Below are 14,966 nucleotides of genomic sequence, written 5' to 3'. Positions count from 1 at the left end.
CTGAAATGTGCTTGTGCACATCTCTCATTTAATTCTCGCTGCTAATGAGTGACAATCCTGGAGTACTTGCTATGTGCCACACACATACTAGGCCAAGCACTCTTCATGTTGTTAGCTCACTCAATTCTCGTCTGCCAGAGGGTGGGGAAATTGAGGTTAGAGAGGCCACAAAACCAGCCTGAGGTCACCCAGCAAGTGGTGAGAGTATTAAGTAATGTCAGCGATACCTTGATTTTGTCATTTCTGTGCTAAAAATGACTACCCACCACGGCTGTTGTCAAGAGAATGTATTCGTACATGCAGTTTGAGATCTAGCCCCATCACTGGCTTTCTGGGTAACCCCAGGCAGGATGCTACTCTTTCTGGGCCTTGTTGCCTTACCTGTAAGGTGAGGATAGGAACACAGAGTGCACAGGCCGCCAGTAGTGTGGGAAGGCGCCCTGTGATCTGGCCGCTGCCTACCCACCCATCACGTTGGCCTCCTGGCTTTGGGACCCGTGGGCTGCACACTTTCCCACCTTCATGCCTCAGCCTTCAGAACTCCCCCTTGATTGCTTATGTTTGCCAGAACTCTGTCCGCCTCTTAGCAGAGTTTAAATGTTCCCATGAGAGCCGGTCCTCGGTCTCCCCTGTGAGAAGGGAAGCTTCTCGAGGGCAGGGAACTGGTTTATGAAACATCTCGTGTCCTCAGCATCACAGAGCACAGAGGGAAAAGCCTGCAGAGCGACCTCACTGGCCCCTAGCCCAGGCTGTAGCCCCTGAACCAAAGGGTGCATGGACCCCATGAGATCCAAAGACACCCTCCTTTCCGCTTGAACCTCTGCCCGAGAAACACTAGTTTTCCCAATTTCAGCAGCTCCCTTCCAGGGACCAGGATGACAGACAGAGTTGGAGTTCTTGATACTCACAACATTGAAGCTGCCAGGAAACGTAATGGTCATCAAATTACATCATTTTATATAAGAGGAAGCTGGGGCCCCTGGCAGTACATTGTTGTGGGAAAATCCCAGGCTTCTGATTCAGACAATCTAGGTTCAGATTCCTGCTCTAACACTAACTGCCTCTGAGGGCTTGGGCAAGTTGCTTCAGTTTTCCGAAGTATAAAACAGATGGTGGTCTCTCCCCCGAAGAATTCAGTTATGCATTCGGCAGATACCACGCATCGGTTCTGCTGGGGTCGGGTTGCGTGGGACAGCCTTCAGGAAGGTTCCTGGCATGCAGGGCTGCTCAGCAGTTGTTTGCTCTGTCTAGGGACCCCTGCTCACAGTTTCCAGAGATGTGATGGGAGTTGTCTGGGGAACCCAGGGCTCAGAGGCAGAGCAGGGCAGGAATCGCTGCTGGCCTTCCAGGGACTGAGGGACCCACGAGGACAAGCAGGGGGCTGTCTCAGCTAGCATTTGGAGCCAGGAGACACCACAGCCTGAGCTGTCCCCTCCCCACCCGATGCTCATAGGTGCTATAACTGTTCTCTTGATTGCTTCTCCTGTTCTCTTCTGCTGATTATTTAGCCTGATGCTAAGCTGGGTTTTTTTAATGTTTATGTATTTGTTTTGAGAGAGAGCGCGAGCAGGGAGAGAGGCAGAGAGAGGGGGGGAGAGAGAGAATCCCACGCAGGCTCTGTGCTGTCAGCGTAGAGACCAATGTGGGGCCCAGTCCCACGAACCACGAGATCATGACCTGAGCTGAAATCAAGAGTTGGACGCTTGGGGCGCCTGGGTGGCTCAGTCAGTTAAGCATCTGACTTCGGCTCAGGTCATGATCTCACGGTTCGTGAGTTCGAGCCCTGTATCAGGCTCCATGCAGAGAGCTCAGAGCCTGGAGCCTGCTTTGGATTCTGTATCTCCCTCTCTCTCTGCCCTCCCTTGCTTGTTCTCTGTCTCTCTCTCTCTGTCTCTCTCTCAAAAATAAATAAACATTAAAAGAAAAGAAAGAGTTGGATACTTAACCCACTGAGCCACCCAGGCACCCCCTTGATGCTGTCTTTAAAGGGATTATTCCCAACAGATGCTTACCTGGGGCCCACCCCTGCCACGCCCAGGATGACAACCATATGGAAAACAGCTATGCTTTAATTTTTTTAAGGTTCACAAAGTCACAACTTTCATATCAGCTCTTTAAGCTCCTCAGAGCTTTCTGCTGGCAGTGGTGGCCCAGCGTCCCAAGGCTTGGGGAAGGGGGGAATGTGCATCTGCTGTCCACCTTGGAGTGCAGGATCCTTCTGATTCCATCTGGTGGCCAAGCTCTGGGCAGGGAAGGGAGGTCTTTTCTGGGTGAGGCAGATAATTATTGGTCAAGTGTAGCTGAGAAACAGAAGGGCCTTCCCACAAGCCTTTATCCGGGGAGTGCTTCGGGTCTACAGTGAAGAAACGCACACCTCCAGGAGAAGGGGAGCCCGGCTCCTGGCCCAAGCCCCATCACTGGCTTGCTGCTCCTGACTGTGGGCAAGCCCTGTGCCTTCTTGGCTCCTTTCTTGTCTGTGGAGTCATGAGGTTGGAGCCCATGCTCTCTGAGGGCCTCTGGGCTCTGCCTCCCTGTCTCCCCTGCCCCTTCGTTCCTTCCCCTCCTCCTGAGTAGTGCTGGGGCTGCTGCAGCTGCAGGGAGCCAGAGACAGAGGGCCTGGGGCTGCCGGGCAGCTTGGAGCACAGGGACAGGTGATGACCCCACAGCCCGTCTGCAAAGAGTTCCAGAACACTGGCGGTGATATGGCGGTCATGAAGGCACCATTCACCCTGCTGTCCCCCTTTCCAGAGGACTGTCACGGCACCTGCCGTCCCACTTGGTCCTGGTACCCACCCTCTGAGGTAGTGAGGGTTAGTCCTTGCTTCGCAGGTGAGGAAACTGAGGCTCAGGCCCAAGGACACATGGCATGTCCTAGTCAGGACAGTGGGCCCATCGGCAGGCTTCCTGTTCTGCCCAGCCAGCCAAGGGGCTTCTCTGACCCTTCATCTACATCCCCTTGCTGGTGGCTGGAGGCCCTGGTGCCTCTATCTGCACTTACTTGTCCTGCGTTTGGGAAAGGGCCTCTCTACGAATGTGTGCGCCACATGCCTAAGGAAGACAGCACCACGTGCAGCCCTGCGCGTCACACCGTAGTCACGCTCGGGAGAAGAACGTGCGATCAGGAAAGGGGCCCAGAGTGCCTTGCCCAGCTTTGTGCAGCTGGGAGTGGCCGAGCCTGGTCTCAGACCCCGGTCTCCCACCTCCCCCGAGCTGCCCTCCCAGCCTGCCCGCCCATAGCCTTACCCCAGAATTGAGTTTCATGTGGTCACAGTGTCTGGGCTTGAAACCTGGGACCACCCCACCTGGCTTTTCCTCCGTCATTCCTAGGATGCCCCCTGTCGTCGTGACTTGTGTTTCAGACCCCCAACTTACTGATATTCACTGTGGAAAAGACAGACTGCTTGGGGCAAAATGTCACATAATTAACATTTCTAGAAATTAACAAAGATTACAAAAATTAAGAAAGATCTAAGGGACAAATAGGCAGAATTTAAAACATACTGGACCTGGGGTTCTTGGGTGGCTCAGTCGGTTAAGCATCCGACTTCGGCTCAGGTCATGATCTTGTGGTCCCTGGGTTTGAGTGCCACGTCGTGCTCTGTGTTGACAGCTCAGAGCCTGGAGCCTGCTTTGGATTCTGTGTCTCCCTCTCTCTCTGCCCCTCCCCCACTCATGCTCTATCAAAAATAAACATAAAAAAATTTTTTTAATTAAAAATAAAACATACTGGACCTGGATGTCCCTCAAAATGACCGCCTCAGCCTCCTTCCTCCAGAACTCACTAGAAGGTCACAGGGAGAAGGTCAGGGGAGACCCTAGGGAAGCCTCAGCAATTGGACAGGATGGCATCTGGGGCTGGAGAGGTAAAAGGATGAAACGGTGGTCTTTCCTGGCATCCTTTTCAGACCTCTTCCCTTTCTGGAACCTCTCTCCAGCCCCTCCCCTTTTTCTCTCCCCCATATTCTTTCCTGCTGACCACATCCAGCCTCTGCTTTCTCTCTCCCTCTGCCTCCAGCCCTCAACCTTCACTCCTGCTCTGGGCTTCTCCATCCTTTGGTCCCAGGTTCCCTGCTGTCTCCTGCCCGGGTCTCCCCACTGTGAAGTGCCCACCCTCTCACAGCTTCTCTGGTCACTGTCTTTCAGGTCGCCCAGACCCCAGGCCACGTATGTGAATGGTGGCCTTCCGGCCACACAGCACATCAAGCAGGAGTCCCTGCCTGACTACCGGGCCATGACGGAAGCTCGCACACCCCTGTCTGCTCACTGCCGGGCCCCGCCAGCCACTGGCCTGCACTCGGATCTGGACCTGCCGGGCCGAGGCCTCGCCAACCCTGCACCTTCCTGCTACCTTCTGGGCAGTGAACCCAGCTCTGGCCTGGGCCCCCAGCCCGAGGCCCACCTCCCCGAGGGTGGCCTGAAGCGCTGCTGCCTCCTGGGCCTGCCCTCCACCTCTGCAGCCTCCCCCTCCCCCTGCGCTTCCTCCGATGTCGCCTCCATCATCCGCTCTTCCCAGACGGCTCTGGTCACCTGCGTGAATGGACTCCGGAGCCCCCCTCTGCCGGGAGACCCGGGGGGGCCCCCCAAGCGAGCCCGGCCTGGCCCTGCAACCACAGAGAGCCACGAGGGTGGCTTGCAACTTGAAGCCTGCCGGAAAGCGGGCTTCCTGAAGCAGGAGCCTGCGGATGAGTTCTCAGATCTCTTTGGGCCTCCCCAGCAAGGCCTGCCGCCCCCCTACCCCGTGTCTCAGTTGCCGCCCGGCTCGGGCCTCGGAGGCCTGGGTCTGGGCCTGGTGGGCAGGGGGGTGGCCGGACGGCAGGCATGCCGCTGGGTGGACTGCTGTGCGGCCTATGAGCAGCAGGAGGAGCTGGTACGGCACATCGAGAAGAGCCACATTGACCAGCGCAAGGGCGAGGACTTCACCTGCTTCTGGGCGGGCTGCGTGCGCCGCTACAAGCCCTTCAATGCCCGCTATAAGCTGCTCATCCACATGAGGGTGCACTCGGGTGAGAAGCCCAACAAATGCATGGTGAGTTCCCACGGCCACCAGGCCGTGCCCCTGCCTGGCCAAGCAGAGCAGCCCCCACCTCCGTGCTAGGAGTGGCCTACCGGGGGCTCCTTCCCTGGGGGCTGGCTGAGATCCCCTGCGGTCGAGGAGGGGAAGGATCAGTGCTGTGGATGTGGTCATTGGTCAAGATAATCAGGGCCCCTGTCACCGGGAATCTTTGGCTCCTCTGCTCACCGGGTGCCCTTCCCCCACCCCAGGGCACATGACCTGGTCAAACACACTTGTTCAGGTGGTGACAACACACACTCTGAAGTCAGAGCAGGCCTGGCCACCTTCTGTATTACACACAGATGCTCAATGTCTCACCCACCACTGGTCGGGCAGCCTTCCCAGGGAGGCTCTCCGGGCCTTGGAGCGGCCCACAGGCTTGGCTTCCTCCAAGGAGCACTGTGTCCTCACAGGCATCTGGCTTGAGAGCTTGGGTCCCTGGAGCAGGTTTGGAGGTAAGGGGAGGGGTAACAGATAAGGCCCTGGATGGCACCTGCAGTGCCATGGCTGGGGTTGAGCCTGAGGTTTCCAGGGAAACACACACACACACACACACACACACACACACTAACAGTGGGCACCGAGGCCTCCAGCCCTTCTCACTGGTCATTTCTGTATTATGCTCTCACGGTGGTAGAAATCCCTAACAGTCTTAGTCCCTGATACCCTCCACCGAGCTGCTGTGCCTAACCCCAAGGCCCAGCTACCCCACCGGGAGAGGCTCCCACCTGGGAGTGGAGAGTCTGGAGGAGCCACCCAGTCTTCTAAGGCCCAACTCCATCTTCCAGCCACTGGGGCGTTGGTGAGGCAGAAGAGAAAGCAGCATGTCTGGTCTGCAAGGCCAGCGTCATAGCCGACGTCAGGTTCCCCCACACGTGCATGCTGTCACTGATGCTGGGCCCCTCTTCATGAAGCCCTCAGTCTGGGATGGAGTGCCCCTCTGTCCCTGCTCAAGGCCCAGGGTAGTATTTACAGGGGCCGGGGGAGGAGGAAGCTTTGGCAACCAGCAGTATAAACTCCACCTTCCTGGGACCCGGTGGTCACCCTTGGGGCCCCATCTGCTTGTGGAGCTGTGGCCTGGGCATCCAGCTAGACCAGCTTATTCAGCTCAAGGGGGCCGGTTCTTGAAGAGGAGGAGGAGAGGCAGTGAACAGCCTCTGCAAAAGGACAGCCTCAGATTAGGAGGGAGCCTGCGGTTGGCGTATTAGTGTTGTGGGGAGAGGCTGAGCTGGGCAGGCTGAGGATTTGACTTCATCGTGTGCCTTGGGGCTAAAGCCATGCTGGGAAGGGCTTGGGGGCCGGGCCAGTCCCGGGCATGCCCCTGTTCCTCTGGGGTGTTGTAACACAAGTCTTGCTGAAAGGCATGCCTCCCCCACTCTCCCCGCCGCCCATCTCTGGAAGGAGATGACCAGCAGACTACTGGAAGACAGAGGGTACCGTCTCTGAGACCCTGGAGCTGACAGCTGTTGAACGGCGGTCCCTGATGTCTTCTTTCCTGTGGGGGATCCTCCTGTCTGTGGGGGCCGGGGCGGAGGCCCAAACCCTGGCGTGGTGCGGTCCGGGGCCTCCGCCCACCAGGGCCCCTTGTGTGGAATTACGGCATCCAGTAGTGCCCGTTCTGGACGGCAGGGACCTTGAGATAATCTAGCCTTCCCTGCCCATTTGCTGGGAAACAGAGGCCTCGTAATTGGGTCAGAGAGGCCCAGCTTACTCAGTGCGGTCTGGGGATCTTTCTCTACGGTTCTTTTTCCTGGGCCTTCCAGGATCTCATTTGGTTCAACGGACTCCACAGAACACTGGCTTACACCTGGCTCGTGCCTGTCTCCGGCGACCCAGACGTAGACTTTCCAAGGTCTTTGCCTGCAGGCAGTTGTGGTCAGCAAGGGGTGGGAGATGGGTGTGGACAGGTTCTGGATGGAGTTTGCATAGACCCAAGGACAGGAGGCCCACAAGGGCTTCGTGGAGGAGGTGACTTTCAAGCTGACATTTAAATCTTTACAAAAACCCTGTAAAACCAAGGTTTTACAGATGAAGAAACAAGCGCTCAGTGGTGTCCAGCCGGCCTTCTCCCTGCTACTATGAGAACACTTTATCTTGCCTCCTGAGGGGTTTAGGATTTTGATGATAACACCAACAAGCAGTCTCTGAGTGTTGACTGTGTGCAGAAGTCATTCTAAGTGATAACTCCATGCAATCCCGGGAGCAGTTCTACAGGGTGGAAACTATTAACTCCCATTTTACAGATGAGGAAACTGAGGTTCAGAAAGATTGCTGAATTTGCCCCACGTCACACAGCTAGTTAGGAGCACACAGTAACAACAACAATAATAACAGAGACTGCTAATCATCGTGGTAATAATAGTGACAACAGTAAAAATAACTTGCCTGAGGTTACACAGCTAGTAACCGTTAGCGTGAAATCTGAACCCACATCTTTCTAAATTGTGATGCTTTTGTTTGTGTAGATTGTCCCGTTACACTCCTCATTCTCTGGGGTCCTCGGGCCAGCCTTGCTGGGTGCCATCATCTGGAGTGGTGGGAGAGACCTCCTCTGAACATCTCCCTGCCTGCCGTGGGAGCGCTCCCCCTTCCTGTGATGCTGGTGCAGTAGGTGACCCAGGGGAAGGGGCAGGCCCCAGCCCGCACCCAAATAAGTACAGTCTCCCTTCCCTGTAAAATTATTAATTTCTCATGACAGGCCTCTGCTACCATGTGCTGTAATAGACAAAGGAATTTTGGGCCCAGATCCTCTGGAGAACAGGAAATAGATGAGACACTTTGATTGAAGAGTAAATGGCCCACTAAAATAGCAGTTAATCCTTTTATTATCTTTCCAGCAGCCGTTTCCACAGTTCTTTCATGAGGTAAGCCTTCCCCGCCCCATCCAACTGTACCACTCCGGTCCCTGCCAGCTGGTTTACATTTAGCCCGCGGAGCCTCCGCTCACGCACCAGGCAGGCCCGGAGGCGCGGCGAGGAGCCGGCTGCCCTCTGCCCAGGTTCTCAGGTCCGCCCCGGGATCGGGCCTCGGCTGGCGGGGGCCCCCGGGGTAGGCCGCGCCATCCATCCCCCCCGCCCCCCAGCTCTGCCCTCTCCCCGGCCCGTCCACGCCATCCAGAGGAAGCTCCCTAATCTCTTTGCAATATCCTGTTATGTTTCTTATGTTGTCCGAGTTGTCTTAGCCTTATTAAATTTGGGGTTTCATCTGCATTAGGATAGCGAGGATACGTCCAACCCAAATACTGCCGCGACGCCTCGAAGACGTTAACTTTGAAAAGATTAATTTCTTGCTTTCTTAGGTTGGCTCTCCCAGACAGTTGGAATCCTGATTGTCTGAGACTGCAGAAATTAGCGGGCTGTGTAGTTTGCTTTCCTCCCCATCAAGAAAAAGAGAGGCAGAGTGAAAAAGGAAAACCTTTCATAACCTTGGGTTTCATAAAATAACAATAATAATGACAGCAATTCCTGCCTTTGTGAAGAGCTTTAACCGAAGCCGTGAGTGCAGTGTGGACGGTATGTGTAGGCAGGTCTGGAGTCACACAAACCCAGTTCCCTCCTGGGCCAGCCACGTAGCAGCTGTGTGACATCAGGCAGGTGACTTAGCCTCTCTGAACCATAGTACATTTGGTGGTAAAATGGAATGATAATCGTACCTCCCTTTTAGGAGTTTTGTCATGAGGGTTTAAAGAGATGACACAGGGAAGTGCTTCGTTAGTTCTCTCATCCCCCATCATGCTCCGTCACGTCGACCATCTCAGGAGATTAATACTGTAGCCCTGAGAGTTACAACAGGATCATTTGTGGCTATCTTACAGATGAAGAAACCCAAAAGAGCCAGTCAGTAGTGGAGCTTGGACTTGAGGTCAGCCAGTTCCAGCGGCCTTCACTGTGGGTGAGGTGGACAAGGCCGTCACCCATGCCGGTGGCCGGGTCAGGTGTCTGCCAGCAATGTGGAGCACCTGCTCTGTGCCAGACGGTGTCTGCTCCGGGTGACTGGAGCTAGAAGGGGAAACTGGGGTGGGGACATAGGGAGGAGGCTCTGGTCCCTGCCTTCCCAGGCCCGGTGTGCGGCTGGAGGCTGGGCTCACGTCCTGCCTGGGTTCCCCTGGTAGCTGCACCTGCTCTGGCCGCTGGTCTCCATCCCTTACACCCCTCTCCACCACTGGACCTGGCACCAGGGAAATACAGCCCACTGAAAGCCGAGCATGATTGGTTGGCCGTAACCAGCCAGGGAATCAGACACGAGCCACCTGGCTGGGCCTTTTGGGACGGCCTTGCCCACCTCCTAGAAGGGCCAGCCTGGGCCAAAGCTTCTCTCCTTTCCCATAATCCTGGGGCTTCCGGCTCTCCCTTTTGGCTTTGCCTCAGTCCCCTAACCCCTGAGAAACAAAACGCAGGGTGCTGGAAGAGGTGAGGGAGGCGGAAGGAGGTGCTCTTGGCTGAGACGCCGAGATTCTAATACCCGGGCCCAGGGCTAGCCATGTCCTAGTCCATCTTCAGAAAACCACTGGTCAAAACGCTGAGGCCCAGAGAGGCCAGATCAGGTTCCAGGGTCACACAGTCGGCCAAGTGGCCGGGCACAGCTACACATCAGATTTGCCCACCTGCCCGGCCAGGCTGTGTGTTGGGAGTCAGAGAGAATCTTGACTGGCGGTGAGATCATATCTCATTGGAAGTCCTCAGGGAGAAGAGAACTAATACATTCTGAGGTATGCTAGGTACAGCCACGCATCACCATGCCCATTCTTTCAGGAGAAATTGACGTTCACGGAGGAAATGGCTTGCTCTTTGTCACCCGGCTCAGCTGCCTGGGCCACTCCACGGGCCACACGGCCCCCCACCCACCTGCCTTTGCTCAGCCTCTTCCACACAGAGGCGAGTCGGTGCTTCTTAAACCACAATGAGTGGGTCCCTGGGCATTGCTCCCCCCGTGCCCCACGTCCTGAGACTGGCCCCGTGGGTTGGGCATGTTTCTGGGCCAGCGGACACCCCTGACTCACGTCAACATCTCCAACTCATTCTCGGGAATTTTCCTAGAGCCCAAAATGCATGCGCAGGTGGGTCTTCCGTCCATCTTCATCGTTACGGAGAAGAGACAGGGAAGACAGATCCTGAGAGGACAGTGAGGGGCCCAGGATCCCACAGCAAATGGGGCAGCTTCAGTGGACAGGGAGTTTCCTGAAGGGGCTAGTAACCAAAAGTTGGGGAAAGTTAGACCGTGGGGAAAGTGACCGCAGATGAGGGAAGAGTCCTTCCCAGAAACACTTGCCTCACCCAAAAGATGGGTGCCCCCGTGTGCTCAGCCTCATGCTGAGCTGGGGGTCCTGAGACAAAGATGAGGTGATAACGAGACTTCTGGCACCTTGGGGAGGACACCAGCCACCCTTGAGTCTCATGCTGTTATTGCTGGATGAAGGAGGGAGGGGAGCCAGACGCTGAGGATTTGAGGCCTGGCTGCATAACCTTGTCTAAGTCAGTCAAGGCGGCTGGAACATTATTGGGAATTTTTCAGCTTATATAGGGCTTCCACACAGGCATTCCTCAGAGTGGAGGAATAATTCCTGGGGACTGGATCATTATCCCCATTTTACAGATAGGGAAAGGGTAGTCGGGTCCATGCCCCAGTTTAGGTCTCAAGTGCATCATAGGGTGAGATTTGAACCCAGGTCTCAGCCTGACTCCAGAGACTGTATGCTAGCTGTGACCTCAAGCCGCTTCCCAGGCAGAGGACCATCAGTCTGCCTGTAAATATGAAGAAAATATCCAGATTTGAAACTCATTTCAGCAAGCTGTCAAGGAGCACGCACCTCCTGTATGCCAGGCCCTGGTGGACCCAGGGGTCACAGAAGGGAATCAAAGCCAGCTTTGGTCTGGGGGAGGCTTTGTTAAGCAGAGAAAACCAATAGACGCTTGCATTTTTGCATTTAACTGTTTTCCCACACGAATCCCCACCCCACCCCACCCCCGCCCCCACCACCTTGAGAGCCTGTCTCAGGCCCCCTGCCCTGCTGATATGATGACTCCTTTGTTCTATCTTGGATGAGAGGGCCCTTGTGGGATGAGGGGGGAGACATTTCACCTTCTTTAAAATAAATAAATAAGTCACCCAAAGACAAGCTTACTTTCTGGTGAGCTAAAAAGCTACAAAGTGGAGCATGGTTTAAAACCCCTGCCCTTGAAAATCCTGCTGTAAATGAGCACGGAGAGGTCAAGCTGGCCCAACCAGCTTAGGTGACAAGTCCACCCACTTTGGAAATGGGGTCTGAGTGTCACTTTGTTCTCAGGTGGGAAGGGTCTGGGTAGAAAGACCTTTCTAGGCAAAGGAAGCTTTTAAGTTGGCATGCAGATGTGCCCTTTTCAATGACCGCGACTGGGGTGCCTCCTGGGATCATAGCAGTTCTCGTGTCTACTTATTATCAGGCGGGAAACCCGAAGCCCAGAGAAGGTGCAGAGTGGCCCATTGTCACCCAGCAAGTTAATGGTAGCCGTGGGATGCCTGCTTTATTTCTCCCTGCCCTGAGGTTTCCTCTGCAACCGAACTCCTAGAGAGTCTTGGCACACTCCAGCTCCTTTCACTCCTCTGGGCCTTGGCTTTTGCTGGTCTCTCTGTCTAGAATACCTTTCCTAGCCCAGCAAACTCCTAACCATCCTTCAGAACCCAGTCCAATGTCCCCTCCTCTGCTTCCCCCCTTTCCATGCCTCCTGCTCTCCCCACACATATTGCCCCACGTAGAGCAACATTTCCTGGTATGGCCAAGTGTCTTGGGGACCGTGTGCCCTCTGATGTCTGGCTCAGCCTTGAGGCAGAGGGGCTAAGCCTGCCCTCTGGTGCAGAGGCTCTGACCAGCTCTGTGCATGAAGCAGCCTGGACACTGTCCTCCAGAGCAGTTTCCAGTGAAGTCACAAGATGGGCAGGGCCCTAAAGATGGGCACGTCCACCCTCTAGTCTGGTGCTTAAAGTTTTTCTGCAAGAAAGTCTGAACTTGACACGTGGCTTTGCTACCTGACAGCCTGTGACCGTGTGTGAGTAACCCGGCTTCTGTAAGGCTTTGCGTTCTTACCTGTGAAGTGGAGGGAGCAGGACAGCTGGGAGGCTCCCATGAGATGCCGTATGTGAGGTGCTTCGGCAGTGCTTGGCACATAGTAGATGCACAGCAGATAGTTGAGACTGTTGTGGGCAGGTTGTATTAGGAAAAGAGAAAAGGGAGAGTCTGAAACGGATAGTAGCTATGCAGTCGTGAACATCCCCATAGGAACAGAAAGGGCTGGTGTAAGTCCCAGCTTGGTCACCGACTGGCTGTGTGACCTTGGCTGTGCTGAGCCTCAGCTTCCTGAGCTGTGAAATGGGATAATGTCTAGGACTCTGTGTTCAGTGGGAGCCCAGTTTACACTAGTGCCTTCCTTTTTACCCTCTTGGACCCAACGCTCCAGCTCCACAGAACTTGGCTCAAACTGGGCTGCCTCCCTTTCTCCTCTAGTTTGTAAAAATCAAACTCAGGGGACTTCCTAAGGAGAGGCTTCCTAGAAGCTCTGGCCTTGTGATTGGGTCAGAGCCCTGTACAGGAGGAGAAACTGAGGCCCCCGATGGAAATGACTTGCCTGGGGGAAGGGAGAAGAACTGGAGGCAGGTGTGGGGGCTCATCCCAGCTCTCCTGCGCACTAGCTGTGTAACCTCGGGCAAGTCATTTCGCTCCCCAGTCTCTGCTTCTGTGTCTGTAAAGTGAGGGCTCTGATGCTCGCCCCAGAAGAGTGTCTGTGAGAGCCAGAGGGGCCGTGATCTACAAACCGCAGAGCGCCCTTCAGGAGGGAGCCAGCTGGGTTCCCGACCCCCAGGCCTCAGAGGACACAGGCACCCTCATAGGCGTGTTCCTCCCAGATAAGCCTTCCATCAGGCGTGGTGCTGGTTAGCCGCAGGCTCCCCAAATGCAGTTCCTAGCCTGCAGCTCTCCAGGGCCTCCTTCCTCCCTGCACCACAGCCCACCCTCCTCACTTCCACCTCCACGGCCCCATCCAGTTCCCCACCCCCACCCCTACCTCATCCCCATCCCTGCCCACCCCCTTCTGCCTTATTTAAATTCTGAGTCAGGAATCCGTGAGCCAAGTGGAGGCCTAACCAGCCCTGGGACCTCAAACAAGCCACGTGGCCTCTGGGAGCCTCAGTTTCCTGTGTGTGTGTACAGGGGAGACAGTTGTGAGATTAAATGAGATCATGCATGTGGAGCACTTACCTCATGCCTGGCAAATACTTGGCACTTGAAAACAGGAGCCCTTGTTCTTTTTTCTTTCTTTTTTTTTTTTTTTTTTTGAGTCATCAAACCCAAGGTCTCGCTCGCATCCTAGGAGCACCAAACTTGAGGGTATGGGAACGCTGGCCAAGTTTTGTGAACTCAGCACTGCTTTATGGAATATGAAAAAAATTAAGGATAAAAAAAACACAACCTTCTGAATTGAATTTAAAATAATAAAAGGGGGGAAAAAAGCTTTTTAATTTAATGTAAATGGCATTGAAATGATTGTCTTATTAGAATGAGAAAGTCAGATAAAATCAACAGTGACTCTAAGAAAGTGTCCAGACCATGTTTTCTGAGAGGAACATCCTGGAAATGGTAAACTTCATGATTGAGCCTTAATAGGCGCTGTCTCCACTGGATGGCAGATGGGTTAGCTGAGCTGACTTCCCGTGCCTCACTTGGACTGCCACAGTGATGGACCTCAGGATCCTGCCCTCATCTGTGAGACGGGTCATGGTCTCACCACCCTGTGGCCTCAGTCACCGAGGACACTCTAAGACCCGGGAGACTCAAGACTCCTTACCTGTGCCCCTCCCTCAGGAGAGAGCCTTGTGCTGTCTGTGTTGTCTCTTTCCTCACCCCTGCCAACCCTTCACCAGCTTTATTGACACCCATACCGTGGCAGGTTTGATGCTAGAAGCGTGGGGTGCAGCGTCAGTAAGGAATGGTGAAGGAATTAACAGAAGAGGGAGAAGGCTTCCCCTCAGGATGTCATGAGAGCTGGGCTTTGAAGGGTGTGTAGGAGCTTTTGAAGGGTGTGTACGAGGAAAGGCTTTTCAGGGAAAGGGAACAACACATGCAAAAGTTTTGAGATGTGACAGTCTCGGCCCTCGGGGGGAACATAGGTGTCTCCTTGTGCTTGGGGTGTGTTACCTGCACGGCGCTGGGAGCAGAAATGGTAGTTGGAATTGGACCATAAGGGGCGTCCAAGTTCAGTATCGGGAGCTTGGCCTGTGCCCTGAGGGAAGTGGAGGGAGTGGTGGAAAGGTTCTGAGCAGGAGAGCAACGCAGTGAGTGTTAACATGGAGAAGAACGCTGGGCATGCGGTGGGTACACAGTCCTCGGAGGGGGAGTGACAGCAGGCAGATGAGGACACGGAGGCAGGAGAGAGCCTTCTTTCCCGGGTCCACCCGCGCAGCCCAGGTCAACTGTGACCCCCAGCCAGCAGAGCTTGGCTGTCAGCCAGGGCCTGGGCACCGCGGGCCAGGCCGGCTCAGCCCAGCAAGCCATGCAGGGGCACTGTGTCCGTAAGGTTGGGTAACCGAGCTCAACTCCCTTTGGAAGCAGCGTCCAGCACATTCACCAGTGGGAAATGGGAAAGGCATTTCCCATAATGTGGCTCTGTAAAGTTTGCACAACTGTTCTTTGTTTTCCGTCCATCCCCACAATAAATCTTCCTCCACTGCCAGGACCGGGGCCTCCGTGGTCTGTAAGTGATTACAGCACCGAATGGTGCAGCACTGCCTCCTCACGATCGTTCTTCTGACGTGGGTAGTGATAAAATGGGAGCCCATCACTGGGACTCTGTGGCTTTGTACGTGGCGATTTCCAAATAGCTAGGAGGTGGCCTCCTGAAGGGGCACAGCCCACGCCTGCCCTCCACGTGCCGACCCCCTGGACGAG

At 55.0% G+C, this 14,966-nt stretch overlaps 1 protein-coding gene across 2 annotated transcripts in view; it reads left to right on the top strand.

Moving 5' to 3' along the window:
* The window catches only part of GLIS1 (GLIS family zinc finger 1), a 230,067-nt gene that overhangs the window by 140,997 nt on the left and 74,104 nt on the right, over positions 1 to 14,966 (top strand). For both annotated transcript variants that reach the window (XM_043575035.1, XM_043575033.1), the window contains exon 3: positions 4,144 to 5,026. In XM_043575035.1, the coding sequence (XP_043430970.1) occupies positions 4,144 to 5,026 (883 nt within the window). The remainder of the gene's footprint in view (positions 1 to 4,143; positions 5,027 to 14,966) is intronic.

The sequence above is a fragment of the Prionailurus bengalensis genome, chromosome C1 (genome assembly GCF_016509475.1).
Source record: "Prionailurus bengalensis isolate Pbe53 chromosome C1, Fcat_Pben_1.1_paternal_pri, whole genome shotgun sequence".
NCBI classification, from domain to species: Eukaryota; Metazoa; Chordata; class Mammalia; order Carnivora; family Felidae; genus Prionailurus; species Prionailurus bengalensis.
The sequence above is the reverse complement of the archived record's forward strand: the minus strand, read 5'-3'. Positions and strand labels throughout refer to the sequence as shown.